Genomic DNA, 15,040 nt, shown 5'->3' on the forward strand with positions numbered 1-15,040 from the left:
AGATTCATAACTTCAGCCTGAACATCTGCTCACAATGTCTGCTCTTCTCCACCGAGATTTCATTTGATTTCGTTCATGCAGAGCACTGTCTGCTGTTGCTTTTTACCCTTTGAACATTCCCACAGCTTTTTCTAAATTCCGCTCAGTCTGCTCCTGTCTTCTGTTCACACACGCTGCTGCCGGCACAGCACGTTTCATGTCTCTGTTTACCACCCGAAGAGGTTTCGAAGCGCTGTCCACCAGTAATACCCCTGGACTTCTTGACTTAAAAAGTTACACTGGACTGTAATTGAGAATTGGGAACAGGCATTCCTAGTCCCACTGGGATTCTCCATAGCAAAAAAACCCTCTCATATGGTTTCTTATGATTTACTTTAGATGAATTCAGGAGAACTTTCTTCATTCTCATCCTCTACTCTGAAACTGGAAATACTAAAATTCTCTCAGATACTTTCCACTATCTCCACACCTGCACTTTACAAGCCCATGTAAAAAACATCACAGGTCACTTGCCATCACTTGCCACATCTACTTTATAAACAGTGCAATCTCTAAACCAAGGACAGCAATTCACTCATTAATCCACTTTTCATCCCCAGAAATACTCAGTTGTCACGGTACTATGAGAAGGGGAAAATTAGCCTGAGTACCATGGTGAATTTGTGTTGATGGTAAGAGGATATCTACTCCTGAGACCCAGCATGAATTTGCAATCAGAAAGATTCAGAGGAGTGTTCTGGGAGACACAAAAAGACCCACATCAAAACTGACTTTGTAGTGACTGGAGAAATGCAACAGAAGTTTCTTGCCATGAAATCATCAATGAGGAACACAACAAAGCAGATTTATAACAGATCAGTAAAACAAAACATTATAGGTTTTCTTTGCCTAAGAATAATGGGGTTTCACATGTTGGGACACAGTTTACAAATTACAGCAAGCATGGAACAGCCTGGCGGCTCAGGTTTGGTGCTGAAGGTTAGGAGGGATATAAATAACTTCCTGTTTCAGCTTCCACTTCACATTACAACACAGTAAGCATCATCATTCCAGGCCTGCAGTCACAGTGCAGCCGAGTGAACCTAGCAGCTTACTAAAGGGCTGTCCCCACTCTGTGTCATCCTCCCATGTCACCTTCCTAGCCTGCTCTTTCCCTTAGGCAGGCACTGGTACTCATCTCATTTGGTTCTTGCTGTTAATTCTTCTCTAGATTAACAGGTTGAATCAGCTCTGAAGAAGGTGGAATAAGCATCAGAGCCAGCACAGGGAAAACAGAGAAGAAGAGGGGGCAAGAGACATCCTGTTCCCTCCTTCCATCTTCCTTCTCTCTCCTCCTCTCACTGCCCCTTTGCACAGGTTCTGAAAATCACTGCATCCTTCTGCAGAGTCACCAAACCTCACCTGAAGAGCAGAAACTACTCCAGTAGAAAACAAATTAAGAACCCCACAGCACTCTGCTGAGCTGCTTATTTAAATATGTTTACAGAGGGTGCAATGTGTGTATTACATTATCCAATATCTGTCCAGAGCCAGCGGACAGGTGGGGTGAGGTGAGAGACAGGAGCAGAGGCACAGTTTGAAGGAGAAAGCAAGACCAGTTCCTCTGGCTGACAAGAAGCTGTTCTGCCCACTCCACTGCCAGTGCCACTCCACTCTAACTATAGCCTGGGTGAGTGCCTGTTGTGCCACACTGGGACACCACTGAAGGATGGGGAAAGTAAATTGGCGTGTAAACTTAACCTTGCACCCCCTATTTTTCACAGCCTCAAATTACATGGAACCATAGGGCAAATTAAGCCTCTAGTCAAGGAAACATGTTAATTAATCTCCTAAGGGTTTGGTGAGGGCTTGTTTACAAAAAGGAAAGCATTTGCTGTAGGAGTTTGACTCAAGCCTCAAAAGGGACTTCTGTTATAATGATGATGTTACATATAAATTCCCTGTATAAATCACTGTCGAGTGAGGAATTAAAAGGACGTGCAGTGTTGTAAGCGCCTACATGCATAGAACTTTTACCAAAACTGCTCATGATTTCATAATCAATAATGATCTCTAGCAAAGGTATGAAACCCCAAATCTCCTCCACAGTCTCTAAGGCAGTGCCCTCAACACCGGCTGAAGAGTGCTGCCATTGCACCTCCCTCTTGGTGCAATGGCATAGCTTCACCACTTCCACTGAAGCTACACCATTGCACCAAGAGGGAGGCCATAGGGACAACAGAGCGCTCTCCGGCCCTGCCCTTCTGTACAGCACTTTGGACACACGCTGCTTTTTTCAGATTTGGATCTAAGTCAAAGTTGAGTTTATGCACTTGAAGTTGTCTTGAAAATTCATTGCCGATATACTATGCCAACTAGGCTAATTCCACTACGTAAACATCTAAGAACATTTTTCTTTGTTAGACCATAAAGCACTCTCTAAAATCAACTGCGTTGTACACAAAAGGAACAGCGGTACTGAAACACAAAATGCCTTATCCACCTGCCCCTGCTGGTTTATGAAACGGCCACAAGCAGAACTAGAGCTCCCTCAGCCCCACACCAACGCTCCCTCCACAAGGTCACGCTGATTCCACACACCTCAGCCTGCCCCCAGCTCCTGTCAGCCTCTGTAGGTTTTACCAGAGTGAGCTGAGGATAACCATCCCCATTGAGACAACCGACGGCAGCCGACAATCGATGGAGTCCCAAACAAGGCCTGTGCTCCCATCTCCAGCCCCTTGCTGAACCAGGCCTGCGGCAGGGTGAAGCACGTGAGCTGCTGCCCAGCTGTACTTCCACACTTCCAGTAACACACAGCTCCTCAGGATTATCTCCTTCCCTCCTTGCTAAGCAGATAGGACTGCAAAGTCCATTAACACATAAGAAATTGCTCACCACTGACACACTGCTGCAGCATGCTTGACAAAGCTTAGCGAGTGAGTGGAACATTTTGTCACTTAAGTGGCATCACTCAGAGGCAAGTCCTGCTGCCTCACCACCTGCCCCGTGCAAAGTCACCATGGGAGCCCTGAACCAGGGTGCACAGGCATCAACTCCAGACAGACGCACAAAAACCATAACTTTCAGCAAGGCAGAGTTTTGTTTCCAAGGCACTGCATCTTGGAGAATCCCTGGTTTTGCAGACCTCTGATGTTAATCTCTACCACTGCACGAGTTCTAGATCACACTGGGGTTTTCTCTGACATACCTATTGTACACCGTGGGCCACACTGAGTTTATGAAACTTATTGTCATATTTACTAGAACTACATCTTTATCACACAGCAGTCCTGAAAGGGGGAGCCTCTGAGGAAACGCAGGAGGCCAGAGCTCTGTACATCTGTACTCGGCACAGGAAGTGCACTCACTACACTCCTGATTCAAAGATGAACATAGCCTGAAAACAGCACACAGGTTAATGACTACCTCTGATGATGGCCACAATTACTACTTCCCGACATCAGGGTTTCAGAGCCTACAAAACACATGTCTTCTTAAACCTTAAATTTCAATATGTACAACACGCATACTATCAGTGCATTGGTTTCTCATCTTGTCCCTTCTGATCTTATTTTGACATCTCCTGAATCCTGCAGGATATCAGCAACTTCATGTCCTTTTTGTCTCACTAAAAATTGATACATTGTTACATCTCTTAACCCCCATGCCCTCTGTATTTTGTTTACAAGCTAACATACACAAGCTAACATGCAGACACACACTAGTGATTAAATCTGCATTTCAGCCCTCCAATTACTTCAGAGAAAGATCACTTGAGACAATTCAATTCAGACTTCACAGAGAGGCTGTCTATAAATGGGGATTTAAGAACTAGAAAAGCTACTTATCACTTCCCTGGAAAGTGTCTGAACCTGAGAGTACTTGGTACAGGTACTCTTCACCACCAGAACAGAAATCAGTGGCAATCTTGGGACCTTCTTGGAAGGTTATCTTCATGTCCAGAAAAAGCAGGGAAGATGAAGTTTTTCTCAGCAGGAAAGTCATGTTCATGGAAGTGGAAACTTTAAAATTATCCAATAACAAATACTCTTAATCACTATGTTATGTTCTATATCCTTGCTGCCATACTGGCACTTCCCTTCCTGATATCTCTAGGATATTGTGGGCATATACAGCATTAACCCTTGCAAATAGGACTCCTGGTACATGTTTGCATGTACAACATCTTGCCTGCATCACAGACACAGAGCAGGAGTTGGATAGACAACACAATTTTGTTCCACACTGGAAACTCAAGGGCTATCCAACATGAGTAAATACAGATGCTTTCAGCTCCCTCTGCTTATTCATATTTATTTTAACAGGTGATCAAATCACAGCACTTAGCAAGTTAAAATAATAAAACACAGTTAGCTCTTTGAAAAATAAATATGTGCCACTAAGAACAAAGAGCTTATGCTTCCCATCATTCCCCTCTCCTTTGAATCAAGACAAATTTGCCGTAAGGATGAAACATGACAGAGAAAAAGGCGAGGCAGAATTCACATCAACTCCTACAGTAGTATGTAAAAAAAGAGGTTTTACTTTAATTCTTACCTCCTCTTTAGTCTCTTTAAATGAAGACTTTAAAGATCGGTTTCGGGAGTCCTGGGGTTTGGCTTCCTCCTGCTGCCCAAAAAGTTCCTCAATTGTCTTCGTATCAATTTGATACTGTGGTCTTGCAGCAATTGTCCAGATATTGTTTTTACCACGGACTTGTTCTTCAGGGATAGTTTTCCAGAAAAAGCTCCGCATTCGTTTTTTTTTGCCGTGGCTGTCGTGCCCATTTACCAGCTGTGGAGGCAGAGGTATGCTGGGGCCAGGCAGCGGAGGAGGGGGTGGTGGTGGGGGCGGCATTCCCGGGGGGAGCGGAGGGGCTGGGGGAGCCCCTGTGAGGGGACATGGCGCAGGGGGCGGTGATGCTGCAGGCTGAGAAAGCTGAGGTGCTGTCGTCGTATCCTCGCTCATCAATCCCGTTGCAACTGGAATAGCCCCATTTTCTTTATCATTGACCAAGGAGAGACAATTCATAACATGCATTTTACAGCCTCCCCCAAGGGGAGAGTGTTACTTCCTCGGATGGGTTTGAAACATTGAACAGTCAGCGCGGCAGCCGCTGGGATCGCGCCCTCTCAAGCCCTATCTGCCAGCAGCGGCAGCACAAGAGGGGACTGTACCATCTCCACAACCTGTGACAAAGGACAATAGGGACACTCAGATCACACACATTGGACATTGTCCCTCGCACTGAAAAGACACCAAAACTGAGGTACAACAGCTATCAAGTTTTCAATCCAGAATGGAAATTTAGTGAATCAAAAGCCTTTCACAGAGCAATTGTTTAACATTTATCCACACCAAGATTTCAAACAGCTTCAGGTACTTAGATTTCAAGAACATATATAAACACAAGAATGCCTCTAAATCACCCACAGTAGGTATCAAAACTACCTATTAATCTCCCTTCAGTGTAATTTTGTAAAAGAATATATTTATCTCAAATTATTAAAACAAATATTATTCCACTGCTAATTTCAGGTATGCTTTTAAAGCTGACTGCACACAGTACTAACTATGGTACTGGATTAACTGCATCAAACAGACCCTGTTTGAGTCCTCTAAACCCATGGCTCAAATCCAAACTGCATTAAAACAGCTAAAAATTTGCCAATGATTTAACAGTCTACCCTAGTGTACTACTTTTTTTTGCCTTTGCAGTTTTCACACAAATGTCAATAAGAGCAAAAATAGTGTACAGTCCCTAAAGTCACTGTGTTCGCTGAGAATGAACTTAAAAGTATTACTGGTCTGGCTGCACTACCTCCCAAAATACACTCAGAGAAGAAAAACCACAGTTTGATCGAGCTGTCCTTTATAATTTACTTCAGCATCCAGGTTAACAGTGCCTGTTCAATAACAGAGAGAAAGGACAGAGAAGCTGGTAGGAGGAACAGGACCCTACACATCCTAAGCATTGCACATATGCAAAGCTTTAAATACTTCGGGAAGTTTTAACCTCTGGATTATCTCATAAAGCAACAGGAATCACAATGGGTTTTAGCATTTTCTTATACTGTTACCTTCTAAATAAAAATGCTGTTATTAGCAGCAAACCTTCAGGTAAGAGCATGACTTCCACAAACTGCACACTTTTGATAAGCTGAGTCTATTGAAACAGATTTGAGTCATAAGTCTCAGAGAAAAACTAAAGTGTTTCAAATACATTCCAATGAGGAATCCTATGATTTTATGGAAATTTGGAAGCTATCTCAAAAAAAAATATTTGGGAATTTACAAAAAAAAATTAAAAATTCAAAGATGGCACGCAATTCAAACTTAGATAGGAGACAGACAGCCCCTGAGCAAAATTCAGTCTCAGGAAAACTCACCAGAAAAAGCTCAAGTAATGCACTGGCACAAGAACAATATCAAATGAGAAATTTGGCACTGACTTAGTGGTATGCCTCCTCAGCAGGGTTCACACGGAGCTAATAGCAACCCCAATCAATTTGACATTGTATAATAGTGATGAAAAAAACTTCACTATTTTTGCCAGAGATCCATCACTAGACCATACATGAACAAACAGATCCAAGTCACAGAAACAAGCCTTAGGGCAAATTCTCTCTTGGTCTGCAAGGACTCAGCCACTCACAGCTTCACTGAAATCAATGGACAACAACACAAAAGTATCCACCATACCTTTTCTTCTCAAAACCTTGCTCAGGTAGCAATGAACTCCTCTCTCCTGCTTCAGATTTTCCAATCTCATACCTTACATTATCCGGGCATTTACAAGAATAGAAAACATATATAAAAACCTGTATGAGGTTTAAATCACAGGCATGATGGAAAATACTTTAATGGCATGGTAAAAAGGAGAGAAGCTACAAAGAAAGTGGATCAGGATAGAGTGTTTCAAATTTAAGTCAGCATTAATACCCAGCTGCTATTACAGGGCTCTGCATGTTCACGCCTCTCCTCCCAAATTCATGATCATAGAAGCAGAGAGGCATAAAAAAGCAGGTGCAAGGTGGTGGAAGGAGATTAACCACTCAAAGCAATTTAAGTGTTGCATTAATTTAAAGAAATATTCAACTAGGAAAAATACTTTTCCTCCCTACTACTTATTTAAAAATGAAAAATGTATTAGCTAGTTTTCCACCATCATACAAAGCAGTATTCAACATTATTATTTTTTAACTTGGGTTCCCACACATTCACAAAAAAAAAGACAGACAGACTGACCGACCATGCTCTAGGCAACATTCAAGAACCTCATTTTGAGACTTTCAATAAATCTATATGCTTTAGGAAAAACGGGATCAAATCCTAATGGAACAGAGTTGTAGAAGATGAATCATCAGAGTCCCAGCACTAACACACAGGAGTGGAAAACGACTGATCTCAGACTGAGTGCTTCTGTGCGAGACAAGGGACACTCCTAGTGAAAGGAGTGGAGAAGGCACGGGGAAGAAAACATCCCAACCTAGATGTAAAGATAGATAGAACAGGAAAAATTGTTTTCAATCCAACGAGCCCCGTACTGCTTTAGATGAGGTAACAGCCAGAACCAGGAAAGGGGAGGAATCAGCCTTTGGAAGGAAGGCATGAAAGGAAAGGCACAGCATAAAGGCTGGCATTCAGCTTTGTTTTCTGACAGATCAGCACGATCCAGGTGACAGAGGTCACCTGCTTGTAAGAGGATGGCGGTCTCAAGTTACCAGATACCAGGAGACTGGTCAAAATTCCCTTCTCATGCTGCCTCTCCAGAGGAGCGGCTCAAAGCTGTTCCCAGCGGAGGCTCCCACCACTGCCGTGGGTGGGAGAGGAGAGAAGCTGGCAGCCAGGACAGGTTCTGGGCTGCTTGCTGCTATCAGCAGGTGCCTCTGAGCAGGAAGTACAGCAAGAGGAGGTGGGGAACAACCAGCCGTTCCAACTGGGAGCTACAGATTACCGAGACACGCTGGGACTGGGATGTGTAATAGAAGCCAAACAAAATTTTAACTCCTCAGGAGCCTCTCCACACTTTTCAAAGGATTAAAGGGGAAAAAAAATGAACCAAAGAACAAACGTTTAAGACGTGGCAATTATACCTCATTGTTGCACGTTTGTTATCCAAAACAGCCGGAGAAGCACCAAAGCTCTAAAGTAATGTCTTTACTGCACATTTTAATTGTGTCCATATTTGGCATAAAAGAAATATTTTATTTCTTTGTCACATTCATTGTTTTAGCCAAGCTAATCTAACTTGGAAATGTAATTTAAAAGTTAGAGGGTGGGGACAACTTTCTCCCCAGGTAAGAGAAACACTCTAAAGTAATTTGTTTCTTGCAAAAAAGGCAGTTGCCACTGAGACGGACACAGATTGTGTACACATACACAAATTAACAGGTGAGGTGCAGGACACACCGAAGGGCATTTCATAATTCATACTGCAAGACATGACTGACTCCCTTTAACTCACACCTTATGTTCTCCCCTACGCACGTTTCTGTATCAAGAACCCTCCAAGTTCTCATGAGAACAACGCCGAGCCCAACCACAGCACTTGGGTGTCTGCGTCTCAACAAAAACACTACAAAAGGCAAAGGGAGCAACTAGCTGCTGACTGCAGACAGAGAAGCTGCAAACGCCGATAACCATCCCCTGATCCTGCCAAAATCTGCGGGTCACAAAGAACACGCAGCTCACGCTCTTCAGCGACTTCGCACTTCCCCGCTCAATGCATCCCACAAAAGCGCTGGCACCGCGTCCCTGCCAGCCGGCCCGGGCCAGGCAGGGACCTCACGGCGCTTGGCCGAGGGGCTCGACTCCGGCTATTTTTTGTTCGGGTTCCCGGGTGCCGCGCTCAACCCGCCGCAGGGAAAGGGCTCCCACGGGAGGAGCCCTCGGCCCCACCGCCGTGTTCTCCGCCCGGACCAGGCTGAGGCGCCCTGTGGGGACCCTGCCGCCGGGACCACCCAAAGGGCTGCGACAGATCCTCACTCCGTAATTCCCGTCCACCGACGCCGCAGGCCACGGGGCACCGCGGAGGGCGCCGGCGGCTCGGCTGCACCCGGGGTAACACCGCGCCCGCTGCCCTCCGGCTCCCGCCGGACTCCGGCGCCCGAGTCGCGCCCTGGCCCGGCGGGAGCGCCCCGAACCCGCTGTCCCCCGCAGGACGTGGCGGGGGCAGCGCTCGCTCCGCCGGAGAAAGCCGGGGAGCCCGGCACGGCGCCCGCCCCGCCGTGCGAGCGGAGCGGCGGCAGCGGCTCTCCCGCAGTGGCAGGGACCGGCCGGGCCCGGCGGGAAGGGGAGCCCGTCTCCCCGGGAGCTCTCCCTCCTCCTGCGCCTCGGGAAGGCGGCGAAGGACCCATGCAGGCGGTCGGCGACCCCCCTTGCACTGCCCGGCCGCGCCCCCCCGGCTGCGCGGAGTCCCCGCCCGGCCCGGGGGTCCCGGTGTCCCCGCTCACCTCGGCGCCCGCGGGAGCACGCGGCGCAGCCCGGTCCGGTGCCGCCGCCGCTTCCTCCCATCGCGCCCGGCCCGGCCGCGCCGCCGGAGCGCGGGGCGGGGCAGCGCAGGCGCGCCCGGGCGGGGCCGCGGCAGGTGACGGTGCTGGCGGCGGCCCCGGGAGCGGCCCGGCCGCGGGGCAGCGGGGCCTCGATCCCCTCTGCCCGGCCCGTGCCACCGAAAAGCCCGTGCGGGAGGAGAGCGACCCGCGACCCAGCGCCGGTGCCGCCGCCGCGGCGAATGGAGATGCGCAGTGGCGTCTTCGGGGGCACTGGGTCTAAGCCAGCTCCGGCTGGGCTGCTCCATCGACACATCCAGCCATCACTGCCCGCACGCTGTCGCCGCACTCACAGCAACTATTTCTATAGGAACTGGACAGCCTTGCTCCCGGCAGCGCGCCCGGCTGAAAGAACGGGCTCCTCTCCACGGCTGAAGCCTTTTCGCCCTCTGCCCACGCTCCCGAGCAAGCGCATCCCTCGGACCATCCCGCATCCCTCACCGCGGCGCTCCTCGCCGGCTCAGCCCTGCAAGCTCGGGGGAAGCAGGCAGGACGGGCCCCTTGTGACTCCAAAGCGGACGGTGTGAGAGAAGTGCAGATGAATTTAAGATGTGATCACAGCCCTGGGTTACAGCGCTCCAGGCAGCAGCGCATGTGAGTTGTGGATGCCTGAAAGCCAAAGTACCGTTCACTGATAAGACAGCAAACAAATACAAATGGTTCTAAAATATTTCATCAAAAGATTGAATCCTATGTCTAAAATAAAAAAAAAAAAAAAATTCCCAGGAAGAGTAAAGGTGAAGAACCTCAAAGTCAATTAATAGCCCACACACCTGAACACTACTTTTTACAGAAGTCAAATTCCAAAGGTGGAAACAGAAACTCTTCCTTTCCTGAGAAAGGAGGGAGGGAGAAAGAAGAAACCTCACTTCCAGTCCCACTTAATAAGCCACTAGAGCTTCTGAACTGAGCACAGGAGAGAGAAAACATCACCTTGACACAACCAGAGATGGGAAGGCAAGAGCAGCAGGACAAAATCATGTCTTACCTGAGTGTGTAGCACCTCACCTGTGCTATTTACTCTGCTCAGGTGTTGGGAGGCAGGAACCAGAGGAAGAATGGGAGACCAGGTGGCCTCCTCTGGCCCGGGCCTGGAGCCCAGGCCCATGGTTGCCGAAGTTACACCATTCCTGCTCACAGTTCTGCAGCCAGAGATGCAACCTACTGGTCTGGCAAGACAGCCTGCTGTAGTCACCTCAATTTAAAATGTAATATTAAAACAAAAGGAAAATTTAAGGCATGTAATGCCAGAACCCAGTCATTTAAGCTGAAAATTCACTGGCTGAAGAGTTCAGCTGCAGTAAAAGGCAATTCCCATCACATGTCTGCTTGGCAGGGTTAGCAGCAGCTGGAGAGGACACCCTCAGCTTTGAGCCAGCGTGGACATTCCTCGAGAGTGTCAGGTCAGCCCTGAGGTCATCGGCGAGGAAGCGCTTTGCTGCTTGGACTGTAACTGCTTGTGCTGGAGCCAGAGGGACTTGTTTTCATTGCTGCCAGTCATGAGCACAAATGTTCTCTCGAAAAGACGGAAAGAGCAAGCCAAACAAGAGACTTGCATAATGGCATTGTATTTAAAAAGTCAGAACCCAAACAGGACAGCAGAGGACCTGGGAGCCAGTCCGGATGTGAAGTTAAACTCTTCACTTTTCCTCACCCTGTGGGTTTGTTCTCCCTGAACTTTTCCAAAACACGTTAGCAAATAATTTTTAAAATTTTAGCTGATTTTTTTCACCTAAACATGTAACACTCAACAGGCAAATATTTTGCCCACACGGCTAAAATGAATCTGAGTTATAAACAACTGAAAACTGGTCTTTACAGTAGGAAGTATTAGGCAACTTTAATAATAGGTAGATCAAGCAGCCCCACCTATAATAAACACCAAATGCACCTCCCTAGAACAGATAGCATTTAGATGAGTTGGTATACTACAAAACCAAATCATACTGTTAATTTTTTAAGATTTCTAATTATTGAAATGCTCAAGACAGTTTTCAGGAGGACTACTTTTTTAAGGCTTTTTTTTTTTTCTTATGAGAAGTAAAAAACCACCTTGTATTTTGTAAACTCTGCTTTCCTTCAGAGCACAGAGCTTCTAATTCTTTAGGCTGAACACAAGTCTAATGACTGAACAGATCTAATGGAAATAAAGCAATTTACACCACCTGAAAAAAGGTGTCATCTTCATTACAATCCCTCAATTCTACAGAGTTTGGATAAAAGGAGGAGAAAAAGTTAATTGTGGCACTCCTGTTACATTACAAACAAGTTATATTTGGGCTCAAAATTAAGCACTCAGTTAAGCTCTCAGAACAAAACCCTGCAATTAATTACCACCATCACATAAAACTAGCATGATGCATATGCATATGTAAGAAAGGCAAATCAAAACTGAACAGGCAACACTAGTTTTTAGCATTATTTATCTCTTAAGTGCTTGAATTTACAGCCCTTAGTATTTTTTAAAAGGCAGCAAGATGTATAATTATTTAATTAGCACACACTATTCATTAAGTAATAGGAACACACTGCTGATAGCTGAACTGCTCCTGACTGAACCAATGGATTTATGCTGCCATGAACAGCAAGAACAGGGAAAACCTGAACTAAAAAGTAGTTTCAGGTTTATTCTGTTCTATATCTGATCTCTGCACTTAATTAAGAAATGTTATCAGACAGCCACACTGGGACCCATCTCAGTCCTACCAACCAGTGTTACACAGGAACTCTGCAAAGATTCTCCTGATCTCTTTCTGCTCCTCCTGGAATATCAAATACTCTTTTTCCTCCAGTAGCTATTCTCTTTAAAACAGTTTCTCATCAAGGGATGAGTATGAGTCTTTTTGCTCAGAAAACAAAGTTCTGTTCACCTACAGCCACTATAAAATGTTGAATGCTCACTTTATGCTGAGAACAAGTCCTTTACAGAAATACACCACCAAGAGCAGACAGCACAGAATTGTTGCTAATCCTGCTCCCTTCTTACACTTTTTTCTTTTTTTGTTAGAAAGGCAGCGGAAGTGTCAAAGGCAATGCTTCTGTGCCAGCACTCTCAGCCACAGGAAACAAAAGATTGGACAACCACAGACTGAGCTCTTCTGTCCCCAAGGCCACTGCAAAGCAAGGTTCAAACACTGCTGCTCCGTGCCTCAGAGCAGAGACCCTGATGAAAACAGCAACACATCGCTTTCCCTTTCCACTGCTTCTCCATCAATTTATGCCCTTCTTCTCCAAGGCAGGCACAAGCCATCTTACCTGCTACTCCTACACTACAGGGTAAGCTACTTCCTTCACTCCCTTCAAACTATTGCCATGATGACAAAAACATGTGAACACCCCCTATCTCCCTGGCCATTTGGTTTCCACACAAGACTCGTGGAAATCAAGAGCAAGGACATTGGTGAAAACAGGTGTAGAGAGGTGAACAAGAGCACTGTCACAGAGAGAGAACTCTGTTTTCTATGTATCCCTACCTTTAACACCAGCGCAACCGGACAGAACACAAAGATGTCAAAGAGCAACAAACACTAAGAAATGAAACATCAACCAAGCAGCAGTCAAATCCTCTGTCTAATAAAGATCTTCTAGTAAAAAAAAGCCTTTCAATTTGACACAACTTAGCAACAAGTAGTTTGGTTAATTTTAGGGTGGGAGCTAACCATGATAAGATTCATCACTAATATAAAAATTTTTGTGACTAGTACAACCCTTACATCAAGCATGCAACATAGAAAAGATAACCAGACTATAAAAACCTCCCAAACCTAAATATAATTGCAGATGAGGAATGCTAAATAATTACAATACCTTTCACTTCTTGTAACACCACAACAAGGAACAAGAGCAGATAAGCAACGCATAAAAAGTGAATATGCCCCCCATTCAGTTCAAAACACATTTGAGGCGAACATTTAGCTTTCCTTTTACATTACTTTGATCATTTTTGAAAGGACAGACAGACTAGAGATAAGGTTTCTGGGAAAACCATTTGACTGAAGACTGAACAAAAAGCTGTTACTTTAATGATGTTAGTGTATTACTATACTCTGCCTGTGTAGATCTCTTTCCAAATAAAAATACAGATATATTTTGTAACCAGAAATATTCTTTTTAAGGGGCTTGTCAAAGCATGAAGTAGGCCAAAGAGCATTTTTAGAGCAAAAAAGCTGTTTGTAGAAGTCAGATAAACAAAATAACATGAGCAACAAGTTCCAAGCAAGCCAGGAGTACAGATAACTTATAGTATGGTCACTGAGAATCAAAACAGCTCCCCAAGTCTCTGGTACAGCAGCATATCTGAAAATGTTACTACTTGCTTTGAGTTCTTCATCCTAAGAAACCTCACACAACACTGTAAGCATTAATGTAACAATTTTTTAACAGAGACGAAATCTGTCACAGACAAGTCTCTACAAGGTGGGTATGGTCTCCTCTACACACAACAAAAACACCCCATCCTGACAACTGTCCACCTAGATAAAGGCCACATTACAACCTCAGGATATTTATGCTTTTTTGTGAGAATCAGAAAGCCTGACAACCATAATTACTTCCCACTGGAAACCTGAAGTGTCTTCCCTCTTACAATCTTTTGATACAAGTTTCTAAATTTGGTTAGGTCTAAAAGGCTAATTTTAAATATAAGATATGAGCTTGAATTATTTCATAAGCACATGTGTTTGAGCAGTGACAAAGAAAGTTACAGTACTACAGCAGGCTACTATCAGTTTAGTAACATATTGATCAATTGAACAGAGAACCCTGCTCACTGAGGCTACCCATTAGAACAACTGCTTTGCTGAGCAAAATGGAATAATTCTTCCTTCCCCCAGTAATAAACAATACACAGACAGGTTTTAGCAAGTAATCTTTTTGGTCCCACCTTTTCTTCCAGGTGAAGAGACTCCAGCAGTTTTAAGCCATTGCAAAAGTTTGAGTATTACACAATGCCACACTGGTCAGTCTTTCTTAAGGCAACTGCAAATTCAAGTTCACTCTTACCATTTCTGACAAAGTTCCTTCTGAGCAGCAGCGATCCTAGGCAGGAGACACATGAATCTGCGGGAGAAACCAAGAGTACATGTTCCTTATGTACCCTTTTCCTACAGTGTTCTGAAAGCCCAATACTTCAGTTGTGGTCAGTGGGTTTGCATTCTTCACCCCTGCAATAATGCATTTCCCAGTTCAACCCTACACTCACTCAGCTCACTTTCCTTGCACCATCATACCACATGTGTGCCAGGATTCAGTGGAAGTCAATGGCTTTGTAAGAGTTGTAAATAAAATTTAATTTCCTTTAGAAGTTCAAGTCAAAACCCACATATATTAAAAGATTTGTTTCACTATGAATTTACTTTCCAGTTGAACTTGCCCACTGTTAAAACAGCATCACTACCTAGCACTGCTTTATGAGATATTCTTGGGCAGGGGTGACAACTCACAAAAACAGGACTAAGCTTCCACTGCAGAAGCTCCCTTCTACTTTTAACCATCACAAGTCAAGAAAG

The 15,040-nt window shown here is 45.2% G+C and overlaps 1 protein-coding gene across 2 annotated transcripts in view; it reads right to left on the reverse strand.

The window, feature by feature from the left end:
• FHDC1 (FH2 domain containing 1) overlaps positions 1-9,593 on the reverse strand; it is a 36,725-nt gene extending 27,132 nt beyond the window's left edge. The window contains exons 1-2 of one of the 2 annotated variants that reach the window (XM_068187266.1): positions 9,438-9,593; positions 4,540-5,171 (exon numbers count right to left, since the gene is read on the reverse strand). In XM_068187266.1, the coding sequence (XP_068043367.1) occupies positions 4,540-5,022 (483 nt within the window). In that variant the 5' untranslated portion in view covers positions 5,023-5,171; positions 9,438-9,593. Of the gene's footprint in view, positions 1-2,877; positions 2,947-4,539; positions 5,172-9,437 lie in introns of those variants that run through there. The other variant, XM_068187267.1, reaches the window with a different exon arrangement.
• Positions 9,594-15,040: the final 5,447 nt, after the last annotated feature.

Source organism: Anomalospiza imberbis, chromosome 4 (assembly GCF_031753505.1).
Source record: "Anomalospiza imberbis isolate Cuckoo-Finch-1a 21T00152 chromosome 4, ASM3175350v1, whole genome shotgun sequence".
Lineage (NCBI taxonomy): Eukaryota > Metazoa > Chordata > Aves > Passeriformes > Viduidae > Anomalospiza > Anomalospiza imberbis.